The 22,792-nt window shown below is 43.5% G+C and overlaps 2 protein-coding genes across 3 annotated transcripts in view; one reads left to right on the top strand and one right to left on the bottom strand.

Annotated features, from left to right (window-relative positions):
• The window catches only part of SMYD2 (SET and MYND domain containing 2), a 29,531-nt gene extending 15,218 nt beyond the window's left edge, over positions 1-14,313 (top strand). The window contains exons 6-12 of the mRNA XM_057397042.1: positions 3,434-3,501; positions 5,213-5,315; positions 7,606-7,716; positions 9,427-9,547; positions 10,331-10,505; positions 11,810-11,918; positions 13,982-14,313. Coding sequence (XP_057253025.1) covers positions 3,434-3,501; positions 5,213-5,315; positions 7,606-7,716; positions 9,427-9,547; positions 10,331-10,505; positions 11,810-11,918; positions 13,982-14,062 — 768 coding nt within the window. The 3' untranslated portion in view covers positions 14,063-14,313. The remainder of the gene's footprint in view (positions 1-3,433; positions 3,502-5,212; positions 5,316-7,605; positions 7,717-9,426; positions 9,548-10,330; positions 10,506-11,809; positions 11,919-13,981) is intronic.
• Positions 14,314-21,294: 6,981 nt separating this feature from the next.
• Positions 21,295-22,792, bottom strand: part of PTPN14 (protein tyrosine phosphatase non-receptor type 14) — a 121,574-nt gene continuing 120,076 nt past the window's right edge. For both annotated transcript variants that reach the window (XM_057397040.1, XM_057397039.1), the window contains exon 19: positions 21,295-22,275. In XM_057397040.1, the coding sequence (XP_057253023.1) occupies positions 22,147-22,275 (129 nt within the window). In that variant the 3' untranslated portion in view covers positions 21,295-22,146. The remainder of the gene's footprint in view (positions 22,276-22,792) is intronic.

The following is a 22,792-nucleotide window of genomic DNA, read 5'->3' as shown; positions in this document are numbered from 1 at the left end:
GTGGAGGGGGAGAAGTGTTAATGGCTACACAAGTGGTAGCTCTTCACTTACCTTAGAGCTGAGTGTGCTTGATGAAGAAGATCCACTTCCTTGAGGGCAAGCGGCCGGACATGTCCCATTTCAGTCGGGAGGAGACTCGTCTGTAGAATTTCTGTGAGGTGCTTTTCAAACACTGAAGAAAAGGGAGAAACAGCCTGTATTAGACCCTGTCAAAGTTAGGCTTCTTGTGTGCCAAAGATAGTGCAGCTCTTGTTTGACTTACACAGAAGGCTGCTGGTCTGAGACCCTGCAGGAGCAAAATCCTTCAGGCTTCAGACTTGTGGAAATCCTTGTGGGTTGGGTCATCCTTGTGTTTGACCTTTGCAAGGAGTAAACTTCAGAGAAGTAGAAAGAGCGGTCTGAAACTTTGATCTGTTGTGTGGCTTTTAAATGCAGTCAGGTAGCTTGGTCATCTGGAGAGATGAAGGAAGGGCAAGGTGTCTTCTTAGATAGCTTCTGAAACGTGTCACCTCTTTTTTTTTTGTGTGTTTTTTTTTTTTCTTTCTCTCCTGCTTTTCATATGCATCTAAATTGAATGTATTGTAGTGGATGGAATAATTCACCAGTGGAATACTGAAAGATTCATTTTCTTTCTTCTGGTACTTCAAAATAAGCTAGTTTTAAACTTCAGCATCTGAGTAAAAAGTTTATTTTTGTTTGAGATGGGGGCAAGAGAGTGCTGTGATGAAAGCTGAGGTGGCAGTACCCTGGCACAGTTACTATTTCCTTAATACAGAGGTACAGTTATTCTGTAGGGGAATGTTTCTTTAACATGTTTGGCATCTGCTCATCATCCATTGTGTTGTTTCTAATGGTATTTTTCCCTTCAATGAAAAGTTCTTTCTGTCGTGAAGACTTCACAATTTATATTCATCAGTGGGATACTTTAAATACATCAGTACATCCAGTTCCTTGGGGTGTTTCTGAATGCTTTTGTTAGAATGTAGCTAGAATCCCCAAAGGTTACATTATTTTGGGCTATGACTTTCCCTTCCCCTCTTGTCCTGCACCAGCTCCACCAGATCGTGGTGCTTTAACTGACTTTTGTTAACTGCTGACTCCCAGATGTGCTATTTCATCCAGTCTTCTCTGGAGATTTAATGTCTGGTTTAATGTCGCCCTTAGTTGTCACCTTAAGCTCATCCTGATCATCTGCTACTGTGGACTTTACCATTTCTTGAACTACAAATCTCCAAAGGTCACTCAGATGCTCCTCAGAAGTGTTTTACAGGGCACAAGTCCTTTGAGCCCCAGCATAAATCTTCCTAGAAGAAGGAGAGGAGTGTCTGTACTTGGTATGTGCAAGAATTAGTGAACTTGACCTAAAAGCAATAGTATGGATAAGCAGCTGCTCCTTTGTTTTGCTTCAACACTTCCTCTGGCCTCATGTTGTATACCTTGCTGCTCCAGTTGGCGTTCCTTCTCCCTGTGGGTCAGGGCAGTCATTTGGGACTTGGATACCTCTGACGCCTTCCTCGCTGCTTTTTGTGGGCTTTGTGTGATGTTTCTTACTCAACATGGCTAAGGTATAGTCAGTCCTTCTGAGTGGAGCAAAGGACCCCAAATGCTGGTATCAGTCTCTCTTTTGCCCCTGTACAACATACCTGTTGAGACTAGTGCTCTTCCTCCTCAGTCTCACCTTGTCATGCTCTTCAGATGGTTTTTCTCTTGTCTCAGGTTCCTGAACTCTTCCTTTCCTAGAAGACCTTGCATAATTTCATGCCTCTCTTTGCACATTCTCTTTTCCACCACTGGAAACAGCCTCATGCTCTACTGTCGCCCTCCACGTTGCCCTTTTCAGTCATGCATTCATCAGGAGAAACCAGTGGTATCTCATCCCTTCTGTCATTTCCGATATGATGTATTTGAGAAGTGGGCTGTCTCTGGCTTAGTGGAGGGAGTTGATGATAACTCACTACATCTTTTTTAAGTATTTCCCTGTGATTCAGAACCATGACGCTGTTCTTCGTTTCAGCCTTCATCGCCTTATGTTATCACTTGCTGTTGATGTAATCTTTCCCTTCTGTTGTTTTTGTATTCAGCAGTTATATTTTGGTTTTGGTTCAGGTATGCTCATGCATTGGCTAGAGCAGTAGCATGCCTGTCTGAAGAGACAGGGAGCCTTCGGATGCTACCTTGCTAAAAATAGCTTGATAAAGATCAAGCAAAGATAGCAAAGGTATTTGTGAGTGAATCAGAGAAACAGGACTCTTAATTGTGAGCTCATCCTGAACACTTCATACCTCAGGAGTGGCTTTGGCTTTTGGAAGTGTCTGTGTATTTCTAAAATCCATTCTGAGCTGCGTTCCAGCTTGTGGGATGTATCATTGTTGGTAGCATTTGTCAACTCTTACCCTTCCAGAGCAAATACTTCGTATTTGATTTGACTTTCCTGTGCCCATTGTAGCTTCAGTTGGACTTAGCTATGTGATAGTAGTAGTAGTAGTTATTCTAGTGCTTTACTGGTGCTTCTGTGAACGTTTAGGTTGTAGGGAGATGTTGGTGCATGTGGAGAGGGTGCTCTTCATGTTGGCATGTGTGTGACTCACAGTGAAAGGAGAATAAAGTGCTCAGCTGAGGTGCATTTTTCTTGCTTAGTTGCACAAGCAGCGTTAAACAGAGCTGAAACTCCTGTATGAGTCCCTTGAGTTTAGTGAAGTAAAAGAGGGAGAAAGTTTTAAAACCTGATTGAATCTATCCTATGAAAAAGGATTTATAAATGAGCCCTTTTGGTCCTGTGTCTGTTTAAATTAGGAATACATTTCCTCTCATACTCTGTCCTTCTTCTGTCCCCTCTTATTCTGTGTCTTTATTAGGCTCAAGTTTTTCCCACTGCCTTTGTTCTTTATATGTGCTTTAGCTGTAGCTGATATGTGCAGTGCTTGATGACAGATGTCATTGTGGCAGGTCTCTGTACCATATGCTCCATGAAGGCTGTGTACTGCTCCAGCCCTGCCGAGTTTGCTGCTCTTCATCCCCACATCCTAATACGTGTAGTTCTGCTCCAGCTCTTTATTTGTCATAGCCAAATGAAGTCTTTTTGCCCTGTCAGTGTCAGGCTTTCTTTCGTGCAATGGCCTCACTTTGCCTGACGCTTTCAAGCCCCATTTCTTTTGCTGGACTTTCCAAGGAGCAACCACCCAATATTGTGTCCGGAATAGGTGCAAGTAAGTGTTGGGACTGTCAGTTATTTAGTGTCCTGTACATCCCTTTGAATAGGGACTTTGTCTTCACTTTTTAAGATGTCATGTAGCTCCCTGTGAGTACTGGTGAGATGGAAAGAAAACTGTAAGCAAATTACTGCAATTGACTTTGAAGTATAAGAATGTGACATGTGAGTGTGGAGTGCTTAGCAGACCAGAAGCTGATCCAGCCTCTTTCTCTTTTTCCTTAGGTTAACTGTAATGGCTTCACAATTGAAGATGAAGAACTCTCCCATTTGGGATCAGCCATATTTCCTGAGTAGGTTGATGTTGATATTTTGCAAGTTAAAATTTACTTACTTAAAAAAAACCCCAAAGATTCTCGCACATCTATGGAAGCAGATCTTTACTGAAAGAAATTTAATTAAATACCTGATAGTCTAGTTTTAAATGTCTTTGATTAGCAAATAAAATATGGCCAAAGGTTTGCTGCAGGTTTCTGTAAATATCTGGTGATTTTGGTAAAATTGCACTTGTAATTTATTTTGAAGCTTAGAGGTTGGTAGGAAACACTTCCTTGGCTAGCAGATTCTGGACATGGATATCATGTAATGATCAAAGCAAAATGAAAAGGATTGCAGGTGACTTGCTCTAGTCACAACCTTCTGTTTTGGCTGGGTATATTCCTTCACCTGGTGTTCTCTTAACAACGTCCCTTCTACCTTTGTTCCTCAGCAGACAGTAAATCCCTTTCATAACTTCTGTCAGCCTCCTTGTTGTGACAGTGGAAAAAATATGTGCGTGTTTCTTAGCTTTACAAGGAATCTGCAGATGTTAGATGTTAAATATTAACTGCAGTTTGTGGACTGGGGAGCACAGCTCTCTTTCAAGGCTGAGGAGCATCTCTTCCATTTAAATGAAAGTGTCCTTCCCACTTCATGTAGCCAAGAAGGATATTTTCCACCCCTGTTCTTTGCAAACCCTGTACTGAAAGCGTTATCACGGTCTGCTTAGGTTGACTTCCTTGTGAGGCATAGATTACCAGTAGCTTATCTGTGTCAAAGTAATCTGAAACTTCCAGATGCCACATTGAAGCAGGACCTGATTTTGTTAAGTGCTGCATACAGACAATAGTAGATAGTCCTTGCTTCACAGATTCTCCTTCTTCAGGCAGGCCTGTCTGAAGTCTGTATCTGTGATTTACAGATTGGAAATTAAGACCTTGAAATGCACAGGATCAGAGTCATGATGGGGAGAGGAGAGAATGAAACCGGGATGTTCTGGAAACGCATCTATCACCACCCTTTGTTTGTAAATGATCAGCAGGCAAGAGCCACATCTTTCCTACTTAACAGCTATGCCTGTGAGCTTAAAAGACTGAAGAGACAACTATGATTCTGCTAGAGAAAGAATTAAAATTATACGCTTTATCTCAAATAAGCAGCAAATTGCACTTTCTCCAAGCTTGGTAGTAAGGGGGAGTTGTTTTCCTGAGCAGTCTGAAGTTTTTCTGTAAGTTGTGTACTTGTATAAGAGAGATCTCTTCCTTCCCCACTTCAGAAATAGAGGCTGTTTACCTTTTCATAGGAGCCTTAAGTTTTGATGCAGCAAATGACTTTGTTTTCTTCTGTTTGCTTGTTTCCTTTAGGTTAGATTTGTTTCTCTTCCTTTCTTCTCTGAGAACAGTCTGTCTATCAAGGGTACCTAACTAGGATGTAGATAGTTAAGCTATGTGAGTGCCCCTGTTAGCTGTCCCATAGCACTATGAGAATGGGAAAATAATAACTTGCCTGGGCCTGCAGTAACAGGATTTAAAAACTGTAATGATTCATTCGCACAGCCGCTCTCCATATCATTACAATAAATAACACTACAACAGATTTTACCAAGGTTACCTTCATGTTAAGCCTCAGAATAAAAACAGCTTATGGAGGGAGACGGACTCAATCCTTCAGACTTACATGTGAAGTGGTGCTTAGCTTTTTGCCTGTTGGCGGTGGGTGAAAAGGTTTACTTTTCTGCTTTTGCAGTGTTGCACTGATGAACCATAGCTGTTGCCCAAATGTGATTGTAACTTACAAGGGGACCTTGGCTGAAGTCAGAGCTGTTAAAGAGATTGAGCCTGGAGAGGAGGTAAATGCATTGTGTTTGAATGTACTCTGGATGCATGCATCCGAAAAGTAGGGTCCATTCTGCGTTTCAGGATTCATTTCAATTAGTTTAATCATAGGGAGGAAGGATCTCATTTCTCAGAGAAATGTAAGATGTTGCTATGGAAGGTTGGGGTGGCTCTGGAGGGATTCTCGCAGGCAGTGTCCTCTTTTGTGTTAAAACAAGGGAAGGGCACCTGCAGCAGTCACTGTGTATCTGCCAGCTCTGGCTTGCTTTACCCAGCTGTAAAATGAGGCTGAGTTCACTGATGTTTGGCTGCTGCTTTGAAATTCCAAGATCAAAGCAAATTATTACTGCAGTAATAGTTCCCAGTATAATAGTAACGCATTGGAGTTGAAGCCAGAATAAACAAGGTAAATGGGTACAGATAAGTCCTCTGACTTCTGTTTGGACACAGCATCCACAAAACATGGGACTTGCTCGTATCACCTCGGTAGTGTTTGCTGGTAAGTCCCAGGAGCACAGGAGTGTGGGTTTAGGTGAAGCTGAACAATGGTGACTGAAATTCTGGGCAGTTGAGGAAGACTCCGGCTTTACCTTGAAACTTTCTCAATCAAATAATGAACTTGGCAGGGCGGCTTTTTGCTTTATAAAGAAAAGCAAAAAGATGTTAAATGGACTTGAGGAGGATGTTCAAATGTCTGCAGGGGATGAAGATGCTGAATGTTCTCTCTGGGGATGGGATTTGCATAGAGTTTCAATGGCTCATTTGTTAACTTAGGTGAGGTTAATGCTGCTCAGAATAAGTTCAGATTTGATTTTGATAACTCCCACTGCTTCTCAAGTGTGTGATAGCAGTTCTGAAGAGGAGGAGGGAGGTTATTTTTGTGGATTATAGCTGTTCACCATTGTGAACAAAAGGAGTTTAATATGCTGGAAGGCTGAATGACTCGTGAGCCACTTCTTTCTATGCCATTTACTAACACGATGTTTTGTCTGTGATGTTGGCAGTCACTGCAAATGCATTGTGGTATTGGACAAGGGCTGATCCTGGTTAGGGAATTTTACTGTGGAATCCCGATGTTTTCAGTGGTTTTGGGGAGGGCTAACTCTTGAGAGGTAGTGATGTGGAGTATTGACTGTGCTTAGCATATTCTTTTGATTGAGTTGTCTTAAGAGCTGCATGAGGTCTCCAGGACCTCATGGCTTTTTTGAGGTCGCTTTTCTGACGCTTAAGGACTTCATAAACGTGGAGATGGTGATTTTTGCGAGGCTCTGTGCGGTCTTACAGCCTGTGTCTCCATCTTCAGGTTCAGTGGAGTCATTGCATCGCAACGTTTCTGGTGTAAATGCGGTTCCAGCGTTTTGTGTGCTTTGAAAATAGGGGAGGGAGGAGTGTGAGGGAAGGTGTGAGATCCCACAGAAGAAGATGTACTGTATGAAATTACATCTACATTTGACTTTAAAGAAAAAAGAAACCTAAAGCATAAAGACTGAGCAAAATGTTTCAAATAGCTAGAAATAAGGAAATGGAACTAAAGCTATTCCTCTGTCTGCCAAACGATCAACTGCGCTGTGCGTGACATGTTTCTTGGGGGAGATTTCACCTTAAAAATAGAGCATTAAAGCTAGTTGCAGGGGTTCTTTTCTGAAGAGCATTGAAGTAGAGGAAAACTTAAGAATAGCATGTATGAAGGGCTTTTAAAATGTTCAAAAGCAGGTTTTCTTTGCTTTAAAATATTGCTGAAGTAAATCTGATATTCATTCTCCTAGAACTGGAGCACTGGGCCTCTCTTCTGAGATCTAAAGGTCTTGTCCTAAGTTTCTAAAGCTCCTAGCGACTGCTGTTGCCCCAATTTTTGCAGGTTTTCAGAAGGAAAAATCTGAGATTCCAGCCTCCAAAAAAACCAGGCCGCTGTGATTTATCCTAAGCAGGATACCTGAAATCATTATTTTACTTCTGAAAAGTAGGCATTTCTTTGTAGTCTGACAGGAACCTGAGATTTATGCTGTGGTAGTTTCCTTATCCACACCTGAATCTTGCTGTCCTGGGTTTAAGCCAGGCTAATATTTGAGGGGAAATTCCATAACGAATAGGAAAGGAAACACTTCTCTGGAGACTGCAAACTGCAAGTGGTGGTGCTGCCGAGAGGCTTGGAATGGGAGGGGAACAGGCAGGTGATGTGGCTGCAGGGATCCGCAGGTTGCATGAATATATAGGTGTCATACTACATATACCAGAAGCAGTAGTGATAAATATGTATAGTTATACTGCTTCTCACTGATTGATTGCTGTGTTTTTACCATACAGGTTTTCACCAGCTACATTGATCTCTTGTATCCCACAGAAGACAGAAATAACCGGCTGAGAGACTCCTATTTCTTTGACTGTGACTGCGAGGAGTGTGTTACCAAAGAAAAGGTGAAAAAATTGGTGTGAAATGTGCTTCTGACTGGCAAAGCACCTACCCAGGGCCTTGATGTAATATTCCATCTTTAATTATGCTTTGGAAAGCAGGATAAAGGGGGTGGGCTGGTTTTGTTCTTCTGTCTACAAGACTTTCTGATACTCATTCTTTCTACTGGAATCGTGACAGGTCAGAATATTTCTTGGTAGGAGCCAATTTAAAGTTGAGCTACAAAGCAAAGATGAAAACTCTGTTAAAAGTAGAAAATTACCCTGTGTCTACACTACCTGACCAAAGGAATTTAGCTCAGGACTGCATGTTTTTGTAACTGCATGTTTTCTGTCAGCTCCCAGAGAGTGATTCTTGCTTGGAGCATTTCTGGGGTAGAGTCCTGCTGCAGTTCCTGGTTGATACATCTCAGCCAGGTCTAGGTGACATAGTATGACATTGCTGCATGGTTTGGAGACCCAAAAGAATCCTGCAGTGGCATTGAAACTGCCTTCTCATGGACAGAGTAGCCCCTTGTGACATGTGGGCTAGATTTGTTCATTAGACATCACCTGGTGCCTTCAAAGGACAAAGGCAGACATTGACACAGTGTTCCATAAAGCAAGGCATTAGTTATTCTGAAGAAAAGCACTTGTGGGGGACAAAATAAGGTACCCAAATCCAACAGATCTGGAAACAAGTGTACCTCTGCAGCCATTTGGACTTCCTTCACTGGCGACCTGAGGAGAACTGAGCTTTGTTGGGCTTAACTGTTGTTCCAGCCAGGATCAGTCTGGTTGGCATCGTCTGATTCTTAAATTCCAGATATTTCTCCCTGCCTTTTCACAAAGGTGTCTTTTCAAGAGCTGCTTCACAAACAGCCCCACAACCCTCTCCTTCCTCTAAATGGAAGCATCTTCTGTAACTCTCTGCAAACAGTGCCCAATATCCTTGTTTGAGGCTGTTCTGTTGATACCGGAGTTGTGTTTCTCCCCACAGTTACTTTGCTAATTTTGCCACTGAGTTTAATGAAGCCAGGATTTCAGCTGTGATTTCCAATGACATGTTACTCTTGGGATCACCTGTCACTCGGCATCCTTCAGCTCCAGAAAGAGTCCCCTATAGCCCTCTCAGCTGGAAGATGAAATAATAAAGGACAAAGACATCTAGCAACAGTGTGAGGCTTAAACAGCAAAAAGTTGTCTCCAGAGTGCAGTTTACTCTTCATGGAGTATAGTAAGTTAGATAGAAAGGTAAGAGTAAGTGGAGCTGTCCAGCAGAAAAAATATGTGGGAATGTCTGTAAATACGAACATCTGTGTTTAATAGCATCTCATTTTCAAATGAGCTGTCACTTGGTGCTAGGCCCAAGGTACTTGGGCTTTTCTAGCCTTAAAACTAAATTAGTTTTAATCCCTAATCTCTTGCAAGCAGTGAAATTTCCAATGAAAAACTGCTTTCATCACAATATTGAAAAGCTCTTGGATCTTTCAAAAGAAAGGGACTTCATGGAAGTAGAGGATGGCAGATGAACTGGAAGGCACAGAGAATTCTAGGTTTCCTAGTCAAGGCTTTAGAGGAAAATTGCAGGTGCACATTCTACCTTTGTTTTCAAGTTCTTTGAAGAGCTTAAGTCCCCATCTGTGTCTTTTTATTAGAGTAATTTTGTGTAGCAGGTGCACCTTTATTTGTGGGGCTTGGAACCTGCATTTATAATGTCTATTGTGTTTCCTTCAGGATAAAGATAAACTGGAAATCTGCAAGCTGAATGATCCTCCATCAGCAGAGACAGTGCGGGACATGATCAAATATGCCAGGAATGTGATTGAGGAATTCAGAAGAGCCAAACACTACAAATATATCCTTTGTCTCTCCACCCTGACTTATGTGGCTTGGTGTGGGACCTAAAAAGCTTACCTGCTGGATTGCTCCTGAGGTACCTGCAGGAGAAATGCTATAACCATTAGAAGTTAAACTTACCTCTGTCCTCCTTGTGTCTGAAAAGCTGTCCTGGTGGTGTGGGATTGTGAGACCCTGTGTTTGTTCCTTCTTGCGTGGCTCTCAGTTTCTAAGAGTGCCGTCTGTGGCTGTCTCCACACAGCAAGCCAGAGGCTGGAGTGAGTGTAGGTGTGTGCTGTGCTACTCTACTGTCATAGTGCCCTGTTTGGAGAGAGAGAGCATGTGAGACTGCAGCTATTGCTGGGGATCACAAGCCTAGCTGTTCTAACAGTGGTGTGGCAGAGAAAAATGCAAGATTCACTGGGCCAGAAGCAGAACAGGCTGTGTCACGCCTGATTCAGTACCTGCTGCATGGGGAATTTCACTCCCCCTTCTTCTGGCATATTGTCGGTGCAGTGGTGAACCAGGAAAGCTGCTTTTTGTTGTTGCTTTTTAAATGTGAAAGCTAGTTTTGTAGAATGTCTGAGTAGGAGGGGAATAAACTCATGAGCAGAATACCTCTGAGCACAGAATACCCCTCAGAGTAGCTCTGGGGTTGTATCATAGATGCTTTGATGCCATTTGAAAGAAAAGCTGACTTCTGAGAACCATTGTGAACAAGGTCAAGTCTGTGCTTCTTTGGCATTACCAGGTAGTCATCTAATGAGAGGCCATCTACTTATTGGGTTCCTTGACTTCATACCTCCTAGCGAGTTACTGGAGATCTGTGAACTCAGCCTGGACAAGATGGGTGCAGTGTTTGAAAACAGTAATGTTTATATGTTACATATGATGTACCAGGCCATGGGTGTGTGTCTCTACGTGCAGGACTGGGAAGGTGCACTGCGTTATGGGCAAAAAATTATCAGGCCATACAGGTAAATATGAGACTCTTTATTTTCTTTAGTACTCTAATTCAGTAATCTGGATAATTAAGAAAAGTTTGGACAGGCATCACTTCTTTCAGTACGTGTTGTATGAACATGCTGCTCATGACATCGCTGCTTGAAAAGGAACGTGTAATGCTGGGGTAGATGTTGTTTCGGTCAAAAAGCGATCTGCAAGATGTAGCAGAAGGTGACTGAGAGCCTTGCTTTGGGTTCTCAAAGTAAGTCTGTACCTCCTTAGAGACTGTGCTAGTTCTGCTTAGCAAATTTGTGGGGTTTTTAATATCCTAATACTTTACTAAAGCAGAGTTTTGGGTTGCATCACGTGATGGAGGCAAAGCTGTTGCTGTGCCTCCAGTCCTCTTCCAGTCCTTTCCCTTTTCCAGTATCCCAGGGCTGAGGTTGAGCAGCAGAGGGAGATCTTGGGTGCCCTGAGATCCCTGAGCTCCACTGCCCTGGAGCTGGAGGTGTGGGAGATGCACAGGCTAGAGGCCCGTGTGGGGTAAGGCAGCACGCAGCCTCTGCAGGGAGAAATCCATCCCCTCTCCAATCAGTCCTCCTGTGTTCTTAACAGTAGTGATTTCCTTCATCAGAGCCAGCCAGTTACGCGCCGTATCTGATCCTGCCATAAATCTCCCAAGCAGATTCTCATCTTGAGACATCATTTTCTTGCCAGCTGGGGGGAGTGCAAGTAAAGCTCTCACTTTGGAGCAGATGCCAAAGTAAAGTCACAGATCACTTGGCAGAGAACAGCGATACAAAGAAGGAGCCAACATTCCCCCTCCTGGGGGTGCAGTACTATTTATCTTCCCTGGGACTTGCCCAGCTCCTCTGGCTCAGAGCCTGGCATTCCAGGTCAGCTCTGCTGAGCTGGACTCTGCTAGCTCGGTGAGTACAGGGTGGCATGTGTGCTGTAGCACTGCCGAGGGCCCCTCGCCTTCCTTTAAAGACCAACTCTTTTGTGGAATAGGCAGAGTTACTTCTGTGGCTCCAAAACCTCCAAACAATGCAGCCTCTTTCTGTAGCTGGCTAGATTAAAACTAGTGGCAGAAAGTCATTGCCATCTGACAGCTGTTCAGAGGCATATGGCAGTTTCAGCTTGATTCCCAGTGGACAAGCCTCTCTATCCCAAGCGCAACTGGCGCTGGCTCCTGGCAGTCACAGCAGGGGGATGAGCAGAGAATGGGCAGGGACAATGAGAGGCAGCTTCTTGCCCCCTGAGAGGGATACAGGGGCTGGGGAAACGCAATGGAACTGCCAGGTTTGATCAAAGTGAACCCCTTTCTCTCTTACAGTAAACATTATCCCCCCTACTCACTGAACGTTGCTTCCATGTGGCTGAAACTGGGGAGACTGTACATGGCACTGGAGAACAGAGCAGCTGGAGTTAAAGCCCTGAAGAAGGTATTTCTTTCCAGGTTTCTTCATTACCGGTACCAGTTCAGGCATGGGGTCACTGAAAACACTATGTGCCGCTCTTGTCAGCAGGCCTGGCGTGGTAGGGAACGCACCATGTGTTAATAATGTATTTGGTTACTGGATTTTGGGCTCAGTTTTTCTTTTGGAAAGATGCAGTATCGGTCTGTTGTTGCATGCAAGGGGTCTTGCCTTGTCATGGCAGACTTCTGCAGCAGCTGGAGTAGTGTGCTTAAGGTCATATGGAGTTACATATATGCTTAAGCATTTGCTATGTTCTTCCCTGAGCTAGAGCTGTGCTCCTGTAAATGGAGAACTCCAGTTTCTCACTTGCTAGGTAAGGACAGAGAAAATGCTTGGCTCTTGGAAAAGGCACATAGTGTTTGCCTGAAGCCTGTGGTTTCTCTATCCAGTTAAACTATATCCTAGCTAAACTAGGCGTGCTTTTGGTGGTTATTTGTTCTGGAACAAATCGATTTTTAAATAGCTGAAGGGAATTCAATGCATCTGGTAATGCTGAAGTTGGCATATACAGAGTTTGGGTTTGTGTTTTTCTTCATCCCTTTTTATTAATCTATTCCCTTATTCTTTAGGTTTTTCTTTTTTTTATTAGGCTGTACCATGTTTCTTGACTCCCTTCCCCTGTTGTTGTTGGACAGAAGTTTATTGTCATTTCTTAGGCCTCGGTGACTACTGTAGCATATAATGAGTTGGTGTGGAATGGCACCGTAGTTGGTTTTTTAATTCCTTTTTAGATGCTGGCAAGTTTTTAGCCAGCAATAACAGAGCCATGCAGCCATGGTGAAAGATGCTACACAAATCTATACTCTAAACCTTAACTGTTACCTAGTTTAAATTTAACATAGGTTTTCTTTTGCTGTGGTGTTAAAGCTTTGACTAAAACTGGGAGTTGTGCCAGTAGGAACACGGGCTGGGGGCTGGGAATTGTAGGTAGGTTTGTTGGCATAGTTCACTTCCTAACACAAATGTTTTCTAATGACTCACTTCCAAAAGCTGCCTACGGGAACTGCCCAAAGTTATCCCAGCCCCTGCTGTTTGGGATTTAGTGAAAAAACAAAGCCATTGTTCTCTCTCTGTTTGCAATCAGCTCCTCCAGAAGGCCCTCCTCCTTTCTTCTTTTGGGCAGGAGCAGCAGTGGGGTCAGTTCTCACTGCTCCTGAGGTGGAACCAAAGGTTGTTATTGCACTGATTTAAATATAAGAGCAAAATTCCCTCGGAGTTTCCTGAGGAGAAAATGACTGTGTGCTCTGAGAGCTGGAATGCCACCGTTCCTTGCTTGATCTTGGCATGGTGGGCATGTTACCAGACTTACTCTGAACTTGCTTCTTTCAGTCTTACCTACTGCTGCCTTTTATTACACCTCTCTGGGGCCACTGCTATCCTTTTCTCAAGTGGGTATCTTGCCTCTGCACCCACTCCACAGTGCAGGGTGAAGAGTGGCAGGGAAGTGCACATCAGTAGGTTCAGCTGCCTGAAATGTTGGCTTTTGGGAGCAGAGCAGGGATGGGCACAGCAGCCTCTGGCCAAAGCTGGCAAGACTGTGCTTTTGCCTCGGTGGCTGTCTGAGCCATTGCTTCCTTTGGGAACCCCTGGAACTGATGAAGGGTTTACAAAAGCAAGGCTAGAATGCCTTAATGCAACTTCTGCAGTGGGCCTGCTCTTGACAGCTGAAGGATTAACTGGTAGGAACAAAGCTGGGGCTGATAGTGCTTAAGTCAAGTCCTCTGCCAGAACATCACCCACCCCACTCGCAGTTTTCTGTCCTAGAGCTGGTTGCATTCAAAGTAGTTTTGTCAGGAATATCATTTTGAAAGGTGCTTTGGGACCCTGTAAGATGAAAGATGTGTTCTCTGAATGTAAAACCTTTATTACTTAGTTTTGAATTCCATTTCATTTCCTACTGCGTTTATGACTACAAGGGGACAAAAAGTAGCCAGAGGTGTCAGACTGTTTCAAACCTCTAAAGTGAGTATTTATAGCCTGGTGTTATATAGGAATCAATTGTGTGAATAGTTTTTTTCTTTTCACAGGCAATTGCTATCATGGAAGTAGCACACGGGAAGGATCATCCATACATTTCAGAGATCAAAAAGGAATTAGAGGACCACTGAGCCTTTGAATCTATGCAATCCCTCAAACCTTTAGTTAAAAGCCTTGTTACGGAAGCCTTCAGGAGCACTTTGAAATGCGGTAGAGTATGAACACTGTTCTGGCCTGTAATTGGAATGACAAACACACTTATGCCTGGCAAAATGTGCCCAGCTTCCACACATCTACAGTTGCCTTTTTTTCCCTGTATTTTTTGTTTTAAGGATGCATCCATAGTTTCTTAAAGGTGATGCCTTTTGACAGCTCATGTGCAAAAGTGGCCATTTTTGTCTCTTTGGATTTTAATGTGTACCTTATTTAAGTAAATAAAGTCATCTTGACCCTTCTTGGGTGCAGTGGTTTTGTGACATCCACTTTTGCCTAAGCTGTTTCATTTAATCTAACTAAATAACTACAAAAGCTGTACTTTTTCAGTTGTGGTTTAGCATCCAGGTCCTCCTTTCACTAATCATTTTTGTTTGCAGTGCCAGTCCCAGGGGGTTCATCACTGCAAGGCCCCGGACCTCAGCGTGTCCTGTACAGGGAATGCTGGTGCCTATGGCAGAGCTGGAAGGCTTGCACAAGGCAGGAATGATGCAACTTACTTCTGGCTTTTTAACCCTCTTTACAAGTTAAAGTGAATTTAGTGCAGAGGAGAGCTTGTATTTCCTTATAGCCATACCTTTGCCTCTAGTGAAGTAAAACTATTCTATTTGTATGTTAGAATTTACTTTTGAGAGAGGAACAAGAACATGTTCTGAGGAAAAAAATCCAGGATTTAAGCATGGGCAGAGAAAGTTAAGCCTGGAGAGTGGGGTTTTTTCCCCTTCATAAAATAGAATCACAGAATGGTTTGGGTGGGAAAGGACTGGAATCATCCAGTTCCAGCTCCCTGCCATGGGCAGGGATGCCTCACACTAGACCATGTCACCCAAGGCTCCATCCAGCCTGGCCTTGAACACTGCCAGGGATGAATGGTGGGAGATTGCATTTAAGGCTGGGGGAGGGAAGAGGAAGCAAGAGTGTGGCTGTGTGTACTCCCACCACCAAAGTTGAAATATGTTGCACAGGAGCATTGTGTATGGTGTTCATAGCTTATAAAGTATAATGAGAGAAAGAGCACAGCTCATCATCAAGAACTCTGTCATATTTCCTTTCTTTTAAGCACTGCTCTGAAAACAAAACTGCTAGATAACAAGCTTTCATTTTGCTGAAAGCTTTCATTGCTCCCTTGCCAGCAGTTGTTGCTGGAGTGTGTAAAACTGCACCAGATCTTACGATTCCAGGAAGCCAAGGAAGAGGGCACCAGCTATTTTTATCCTAACCTTATCTTGTCAAGTAAACCCTCATGCCAGGGAAGTAGCACCTTCACTTCAGAAAGCCTCTCCAGAGCCCAGACCATACCTCAACGCTGAAGAATCAGCTTAGCCAAGCAGGATCACCAGCAGGAGCCTTGCCCTTACAGAAGGTTCTTGAAACTCGCTGCAGCCCTGGCTGTGCCTGTCAGTTTACCATGGGAAGCTAACACAAGCACGGTAGGTGCAAATACAAAACCTTAAGCTGTTACAGAAGAGAACACAGAGCACAAGCAAGGTTTTCCTTGAAAAAACCCACCAGTTTATTGTATACTGTGAATATGAAGGACAGCCTTACCAAAAAACCTTAGTGACTGGAAACATTCTCGTATTTGCCAAAGTATGTCATAAACTATTTACACAAAGGCAGTTAAAAGGGTAAAAAAATTACTGCAGTCAATTAATGCTGAATAGAACTTTATAAAAAGAGAAGGAAGAGAAACAGTGCAAAAATACTGTCAAAAGTAATCAGTTCTATACACAAGATAAAACTGACAAGCATAAGCTTATGGACTGATATGAATAATACATTAGAATATAAAATAGCATGCATAGATTTTTCTTTAAAGGCTTTCAATAGCATAGAATAGTTCCGCCATTCAGCCCTGACAGGAGGCAGTGGGGGGGGCAGGAAGGGCACATAACTGCTGTCTCATGTCTCTACAAATGGTGTACATACAACACGGTGGTGAGGTTCAGCTCACTGTTCTGTGCTGAACTGTCACATACACAGCTACAGAACAAACGAGGAAGCATCGAAATACTGAAGTAAAACAGGGCAGTAAAATCCAGTGACATAAAACTTACTTAAACATGTTATTTAATATGTCCCACACAATTATATATGGGAATATTACAGTCATCTGCATGTGTAAACTTTTCTCCTGTGTAAAATTGCCCAAGAAAGGTACTTTACTAGTAAGGAAAATGTGGTTTCCATATGGCGCAGTTGCAACGGGATAAACATCCTGTTAACAGTGTTCTGGCACTAAAGATTTGTTTGTTTTCTGTCAAAGACCAACTAGCAGCAAGAAAATAACTTTTAACATGCACAGAAAAGAAAGTTCTTAGACACTTAATGCATGATTAAGTTGTGGAACTCACCAACGCAGGACATCATGCAGGCCAGAGGAGGAAATGGGTGCTAGAGAAGAGGTTTCATGGCAGATGGCTCCATCAGCAGTTATTAAACACAATAAGCAGGACTCAGCTTTGGCCTCAGGAAGGCCCTGCAGGACTGGCTGCCAGGTCTGCTGAAGGGGTTGAGCACCCTTAGACATCTTTCCTCTTAAAGAGTCAGCTACCAGTCACTGTCCAAGAGAGCAAGGAAGCCCTCGTGTCCTACTGCCTGTCTCATCAGGGAACAGTGCCCCTGGAATACCTGGAGCAGTGTCTTACCCACGTGATTTGGCAGAGTAAAACTATTGAGCACTGCATGTTTCAGGGATCAGCAGAAGCATTAGCCTTGCCCTCACTGTACAAGAGCAGCTTTCACTGAAGAATCCCAGCACTACTTCACCACTGACTTCCAGTTCACCCTCCAAAAGCAAAGCCCTGCTGTTGTAGCATGTGAAATGCTCAGTGAGGACACACATAAAGGACAGGCAATGGAACCACAAAGGAAGACACTGGCCAAAAATGACCGAGAGCAATGGAACTGCAGTCCGAGATGATACTCTAAAAACTCTGACAAGATTTAAGCACTGCTACTTTTGAGCTGTGCACTACATGTTTCACAATCTCACGGCCCCAGCAGCCAGCTCTTCCCTTCCCCAAATCACAGTCCCTGCAAGCCAAGCCACACAGCCGCCTGTGCAGTGTCCTCCTCTTCTCCAACCTCACGTGGCATCTGTACATCACACAGCACCAGATTCTACAAGAAAACTTTGCTAGAAGGCTGAGAACGAGCCGAGGACAATTGCCTTTGGCATTTTGAACTTGAAACCTCTCTCTTGTTGCCACCAAACCTCATATGACTTGGACTATACATCAGCAGATTGACAGTGCTGTAGAGGGGTGTGAGGCGCTGCTTTCATGCAGTGCTTCCCCTTCAGGCTCAGTTCTGGTATTTGCTCCTTCAACGCAATGCATCCTTTATTGCATGCAGGGGTGCCACCCCACCACTCTGGGTGTAAAGTGTCCTTTCCCACAAAGACAAGCAGCAAAATTTAACCCTCGCCTCTCTCAGCGATGCCCAGGAGCTGGCACAGTAGGTATCACCCACACTGATGCTTCCGCTTTCTGAGCACATGGATCACAAACTGTAAGTGAGACTGACAACAGCCAATGGAATCATGATCCCCCTGGTCTCCTGGGAGGAGAAGTCAGGTGTTGAGAATGCAGCATGATCAGTGGCTGCTGCATTTTCCCTGTGGATTTGTGTGCTATATCCATGTATGACATTGCCCGTCATCATTTACTTTAGAGTGGCTTCTGGACTACAGAGGCAGCAGATACTGGATCAAAACAATAATATATTAGTTTGGAATGACCATCTCTCTTGAAGCACCAAGACTTACTCACTCTTTACCAAGTGATGATTTGCCATTTGCATTTGTCTGCTTACAAGAAAGTAATTAAAAATAAAGCTACTGAAATAATGCAAATATTATTTATTAATATTTGGAGTGAGGCAACTGTTTTAAATAAGTGGAACAGAAATGTCCTTCAGTATACTTTTATAAAGGATTTCATTAGCAATAGGTTGAATAAAACCTCACAGATGTGTCTCCTGCCAGCTGAAACTAGTTCAGGGAAAAGGTATTTCCAATAAGGCTGAGCATTTAGGGTCCCTATCATCTATATAGAAGAAGGCTTGTGGGAACAAGCTTCATCGTCCCCCTCAGTTAATCCAGGACCTGAGGTGCCAAAGCAGGTCTGTGGAGGAGCTGGAACAAGTGGGACCTGAGCAGCTCATGTCCACCATCCTCACAGCTCAGCTGTCATCTCTCCCCATCCCTGATCAGACAATGTCAGGCATGAAATGCTCAGACCAAAATTAACTGAAGACTGGAGGCCAGCCACCTCAATACTATCATTGGTGAGAACTTACTTAGAGAAAAGACAGGTTAAGTACAGGTAAAGAGTGCACAAAAAGGATTCCCAAGTCAGACTTACTCATCCGTTCCAAGAGTCAGGGAGCATAGGCTGAACATGAACATGGGTGCCTTGGGAGAAGACCACTTGTGTCAAACTTCTTAAGGAGCGGCTCCATTCATTGACCGTGGATGCATCGCTGTGGGATTTTCAATGCAGACTTTCCTCCAAACGGATGAAACTGGTCACTGGTCTCTTGGAACCTGTCATGCTTTGATGTTAAACCCATGCAACACAACATACAGCAGCTCCAGGCTGTCCTTTTCTACTTATGGACTCCACGGTTTAAGGTCTGTGGGACAGAAACTAAACCGTACTGTTGCTTTAAGTGTCATGCGTTCATTCCTGCTATGACTAATAAAATTGGATGCAAAATGCATTTTCCTGTCACTCCCTAAAGGTTAGGAAATACTGCCCAAGCAATTTCGGTGTGATAAAACTACAACAGGTTCAAAGTCAGCAGGTTCAGTTTTTCCCCTACAAAAGCGTATCACATTTCAATCATAAAGCATCGGCACGCTGAGGTTTGGTTGCAAGCTGGGGTGGAAAGGGACCTCTGAAGACATGCACCAGCCCAATTCATTTACGGTATTAGCAGATCTAGTCAAGATAAAATCTAGCTGGAAAAAACACACTGAAGTCAGATGAAAGGGAAAGTTTAAAATTACCATTCTTTGACAATGAAGAGGAAAAAGTGAGTCACATTGGCCTCTATCTACCATAGCAGGCACGGCAGGAGGCAAGTGGAAATGACTGTTTACGCCATGGCCACTCACTTGGCTCATTAATAGGCACTGATTTAATATGGAAAGGATTTTTGGTGCCATTTTGTAATTAATATTTTTCCTAAGACACCTATGATGCATCTTTGCATAAAAACCATTTGCTTAATCTTCTTCCTTTCAATCACAGCTCTACATTCTCTTATGCAATAATTCTCCTGTGCTCACTGTAGAAACAGAAGTAGACGTTTCAGCCAAGAGCAGCTGAATAATAAGACATAGGGACGGTTTCTTTTCCCTCCCTTCTCACATCCAAGTGGAGCAATGGGACTTGACAGCCCTGAGTTCAAACTTAATTCATCATTAGGAAATTATTCAGAAAGTTCTAACGAGATAACTAATTTAATACGCTTGCTTCAAGGTTTATTCCTTGGCCTGTTTCCCAGATAGAAAGCATCTCTCTGTAATTATCATGTAGATGCTGCTGCGAAGACTTTAAATGGTTGCTGCTAATTTAACAAGATCTGTGTTGGCATTGGCAAAAGAATCAGAGGAAAACTGAAGTTGACTGAAAACCCAACTAAGCCCTAAAAGGAATATGGTCAAGATATTACAGCTGAATAACTCCTCACCATTTGCTGGTAGCTGGAAGCCTCCACCAATCCTCATCACCTCATTAGGCCTCTGTGGCAGAGTAGCAAATCAAGGTTTAAACACATTTAAGACACATTCTGGTATTGAGCCTTAACTTAAACTCCCACTGATTTTAGGCAGGGGCCAGTGTGTGGGCCCCTTCTAGTGCTGAAGTTGTCAGCTTAGGCCTTCAGACACTGACCAGGGGTTTGGAGGAGGGAATGCAATGGAAAAGCAATAATAGGACTAAAAGATTTAATTTAATCTGGGAAAGGGATGCCAAGAAAGGCAATTTCACCATGAAAGAGTAACTGCATCGTGTGCCTTGAGAGGCTGCAACATCACCACCCCTGCAGACCTCTGAAGCTGGATGTGACACTGGGCAAGCCCCTCCCATTTAGTTAGCTGTGGTGTGAGCAGGGCAGAGAGGGAGCAGAGACCTTGAGGGCTCCTCTCCAGCCTGATCCATCCTCCAGCCATCCATCAGGACTGCCAAGTTGGAGTAGGGCTGGACTGCCCACAGGAAACAGGAGTCAGTGCGGGGAGGGGAGCAACCTCAGTGCAGGAACTTGCCATCTCTTACACCAGAAGTAACTGTGGGAGACCCACCACGATCTGCTAAAGCTTTGGTTGGCTGGTTTGGTTTTAATTCTGTTTTATCCCTTTTAAAATCTTTTAGAAGTGCAGTTACTGTCACTTCTAACTAGTTGTACGTAAAAGCCACACACACACTGCAAGGTAATTCATAACGTGCTATACTCCTGTGAAATGAACAGTTTGGAGAAAGGCATATGCTCCAAGTCATACTAAGTAGCTAGCCAGTGCTGAGACAGAGGAGGAGAGGTCTGAGATACTTCTAGGACATTCTTCCTAGCTCTGTTACAGATTTCACTGTTGGCCTAGGGCAAGCCAGTTAAGGAGCTGTGCCCTAGTTATGCAGTGGATGAGGTTTGTTTCCCTTTGCTTTTCTGGTTGTAAACTTCAGGCAAGGACCATTTCTCCTTTATGTTATTATACATAAATACATATCATCCTCTGAATCCTCACTGGAATCCTTGAACACTACCTAGATAAAATAGCAATAAATAGGAGGGAGAATCCAAAGTGACCCAGACAGAGAAGACAGATGATCTGTGCAATTCAATACAGTAAATACCCTAACGAAGTGAGGTTGGCCAACACCAAAAGACAGACTGCTCCCTGTGCTCAGAAACCACAAGAGAGTGATGGGGAAGACTTCAGGCAGACTCTGAGCTAAAGCTCTCAAGGGTCACTGTTTGGAGATCTCAGATATGGAGGAAAGACCATAATGATGATTCAGAGTTCAAATGACTAGAAAGTAAAATGATGACGATGAAGACAGTAGCTTACACATAAAACTAAAGCAACTGGAGATGCCCAAGTTGAATGAGATTCCTTTTCTACAGGAGGTGAGCCTCAAGGCAGTGTAATCCATAAGAAGGTGCTCGGTTTGAGGTTTTTTTTCAGCAGCACCGAGTTGAAATTCCTCTGCTGTTTAACCCACAGCCCACCACAGTTACCAGAAAGACCCATCCACTGACCTCAGTCTGCTCCAGGTCACTGCCCTTCACCCTGCAGTGCTTCAGCTCTTCTGAACCCCTTCAAGGACTGCAGACAGTAGCAAAGGCCTCATTTAAAAGATCCAATATTGCTTTTTTTTTCAAGGCCTAATCTAAAACCTTAATTCCTGTGGAATTTGAACAGTTTAGCACCCAAACACTCTGCCCTCACAATGTCCTGTGTTTGAGCCCTCTGTAACGTGCCCTGCTGAGTGCAGCGGCTCAGGGCTCCATGCTCCAGGACTGTGTTCCCACAGCTTCCACTCAAACAGAACTGTAGCTGTAGCAGGTCTTGTTCTTACCATGGACACCGCATATCTGGGTCCAGAATGTTCTTACATGAGAAAAAACCCACCTCCAAATAACTGCTCATTTCAGAAGCCGTGCAGCAAAATAAAAGCCAGCAAACTACCTTTACAAAGGATTGCTTTCCTTAGGGACATGTTACAATGCAGACCAGTTATGCGAATGTGGTTCAGTTTGAAGGTCACTGTAAGTTTTACAAGTTATTAAAGTAATTCACAAGTTATTCCAAGAAAAATAAATTATATCTTGTATAAAATAATCCATGGGAGATGCTAGTAAAGAACAAGCATTCCTTACTTTCAAGACAACCTTAAGAAGTGCAATACATGCACACAGCGTTGTCAAGGCAGTTCCTCTTGTTCGTCAGTAAGGTTCAGTCAGATCCACAAAGCAGGGTCTGGGATGTTTGGAAAGGTTAAATAAGTCTGGAGTTCTGCAGGAACTGGATGAGCACTTGGTAGACAAACTTGTACTGGGCTATGGTCTGGATCATGAACATCCTCTGCTCCCGCAGGTGTCTCAGCATCATGGGAACATCCACCTTCTGCAAAGCAAAGGAGAGAAAAAGGCATAAGGACGTAGGTTCATTAAATCAGTCACTGTCTCCAGTATCAGCTACCTGACAGAGAACTGCACTGTGTTTATATCATGTAATGAGTTATAACCAACTACAACTTTGTTACCAACTTCCGTGTCAAGGAGTATGTACAGAACTGCACATCCAATGCTTTTCCCACTGAAGCTTACAGAAACTTCTGGACTGATGTAAATGGGCAGATGACCAAAGACTTGTCTTCCAGCTGTGTACCACTGATTACCTATCAGCAGATCATCAGTTCAACACCTAAAAAACGACTGCTGCTCTATGGAATTTTTTTCTGCTTCAGCATATCGTCAACTCGAGAAAATAATATATTGTGTTATCTAAGGTTAAAGGCTAGATGTATCAGGAAGGTCTAGTCTAGAACTTAAAGATTAAATAGCTCAGTTCAGACTCTACCACTGAGGGCATCAACAGGTCCCATGGCCACTGGCATCCTGTGCTCTGATCCATGGTGAAA

Source organism: Pezoporus wallicus, unplaced genomic scaffold, assembly GCF_028554395.1.
Source record: "Pezoporus wallicus isolate ANWC-B61680 ecotype Strahan unplaced genomic scaffold, APGP_CSIRO_Pwel_v1 contig_14703, whole genome shotgun sequence".
Taxonomy (NCBI): domain Eukaryota; kingdom Metazoa; phylum Chordata; class Aves; order Psittaciformes; family Psittacidae; genus Pezoporus; species Pezoporus wallicus.
The sequence above is the reverse complement of the archived record's forward strand: the minus strand, read 5'-3'. Positions and strand labels throughout refer to the sequence as shown.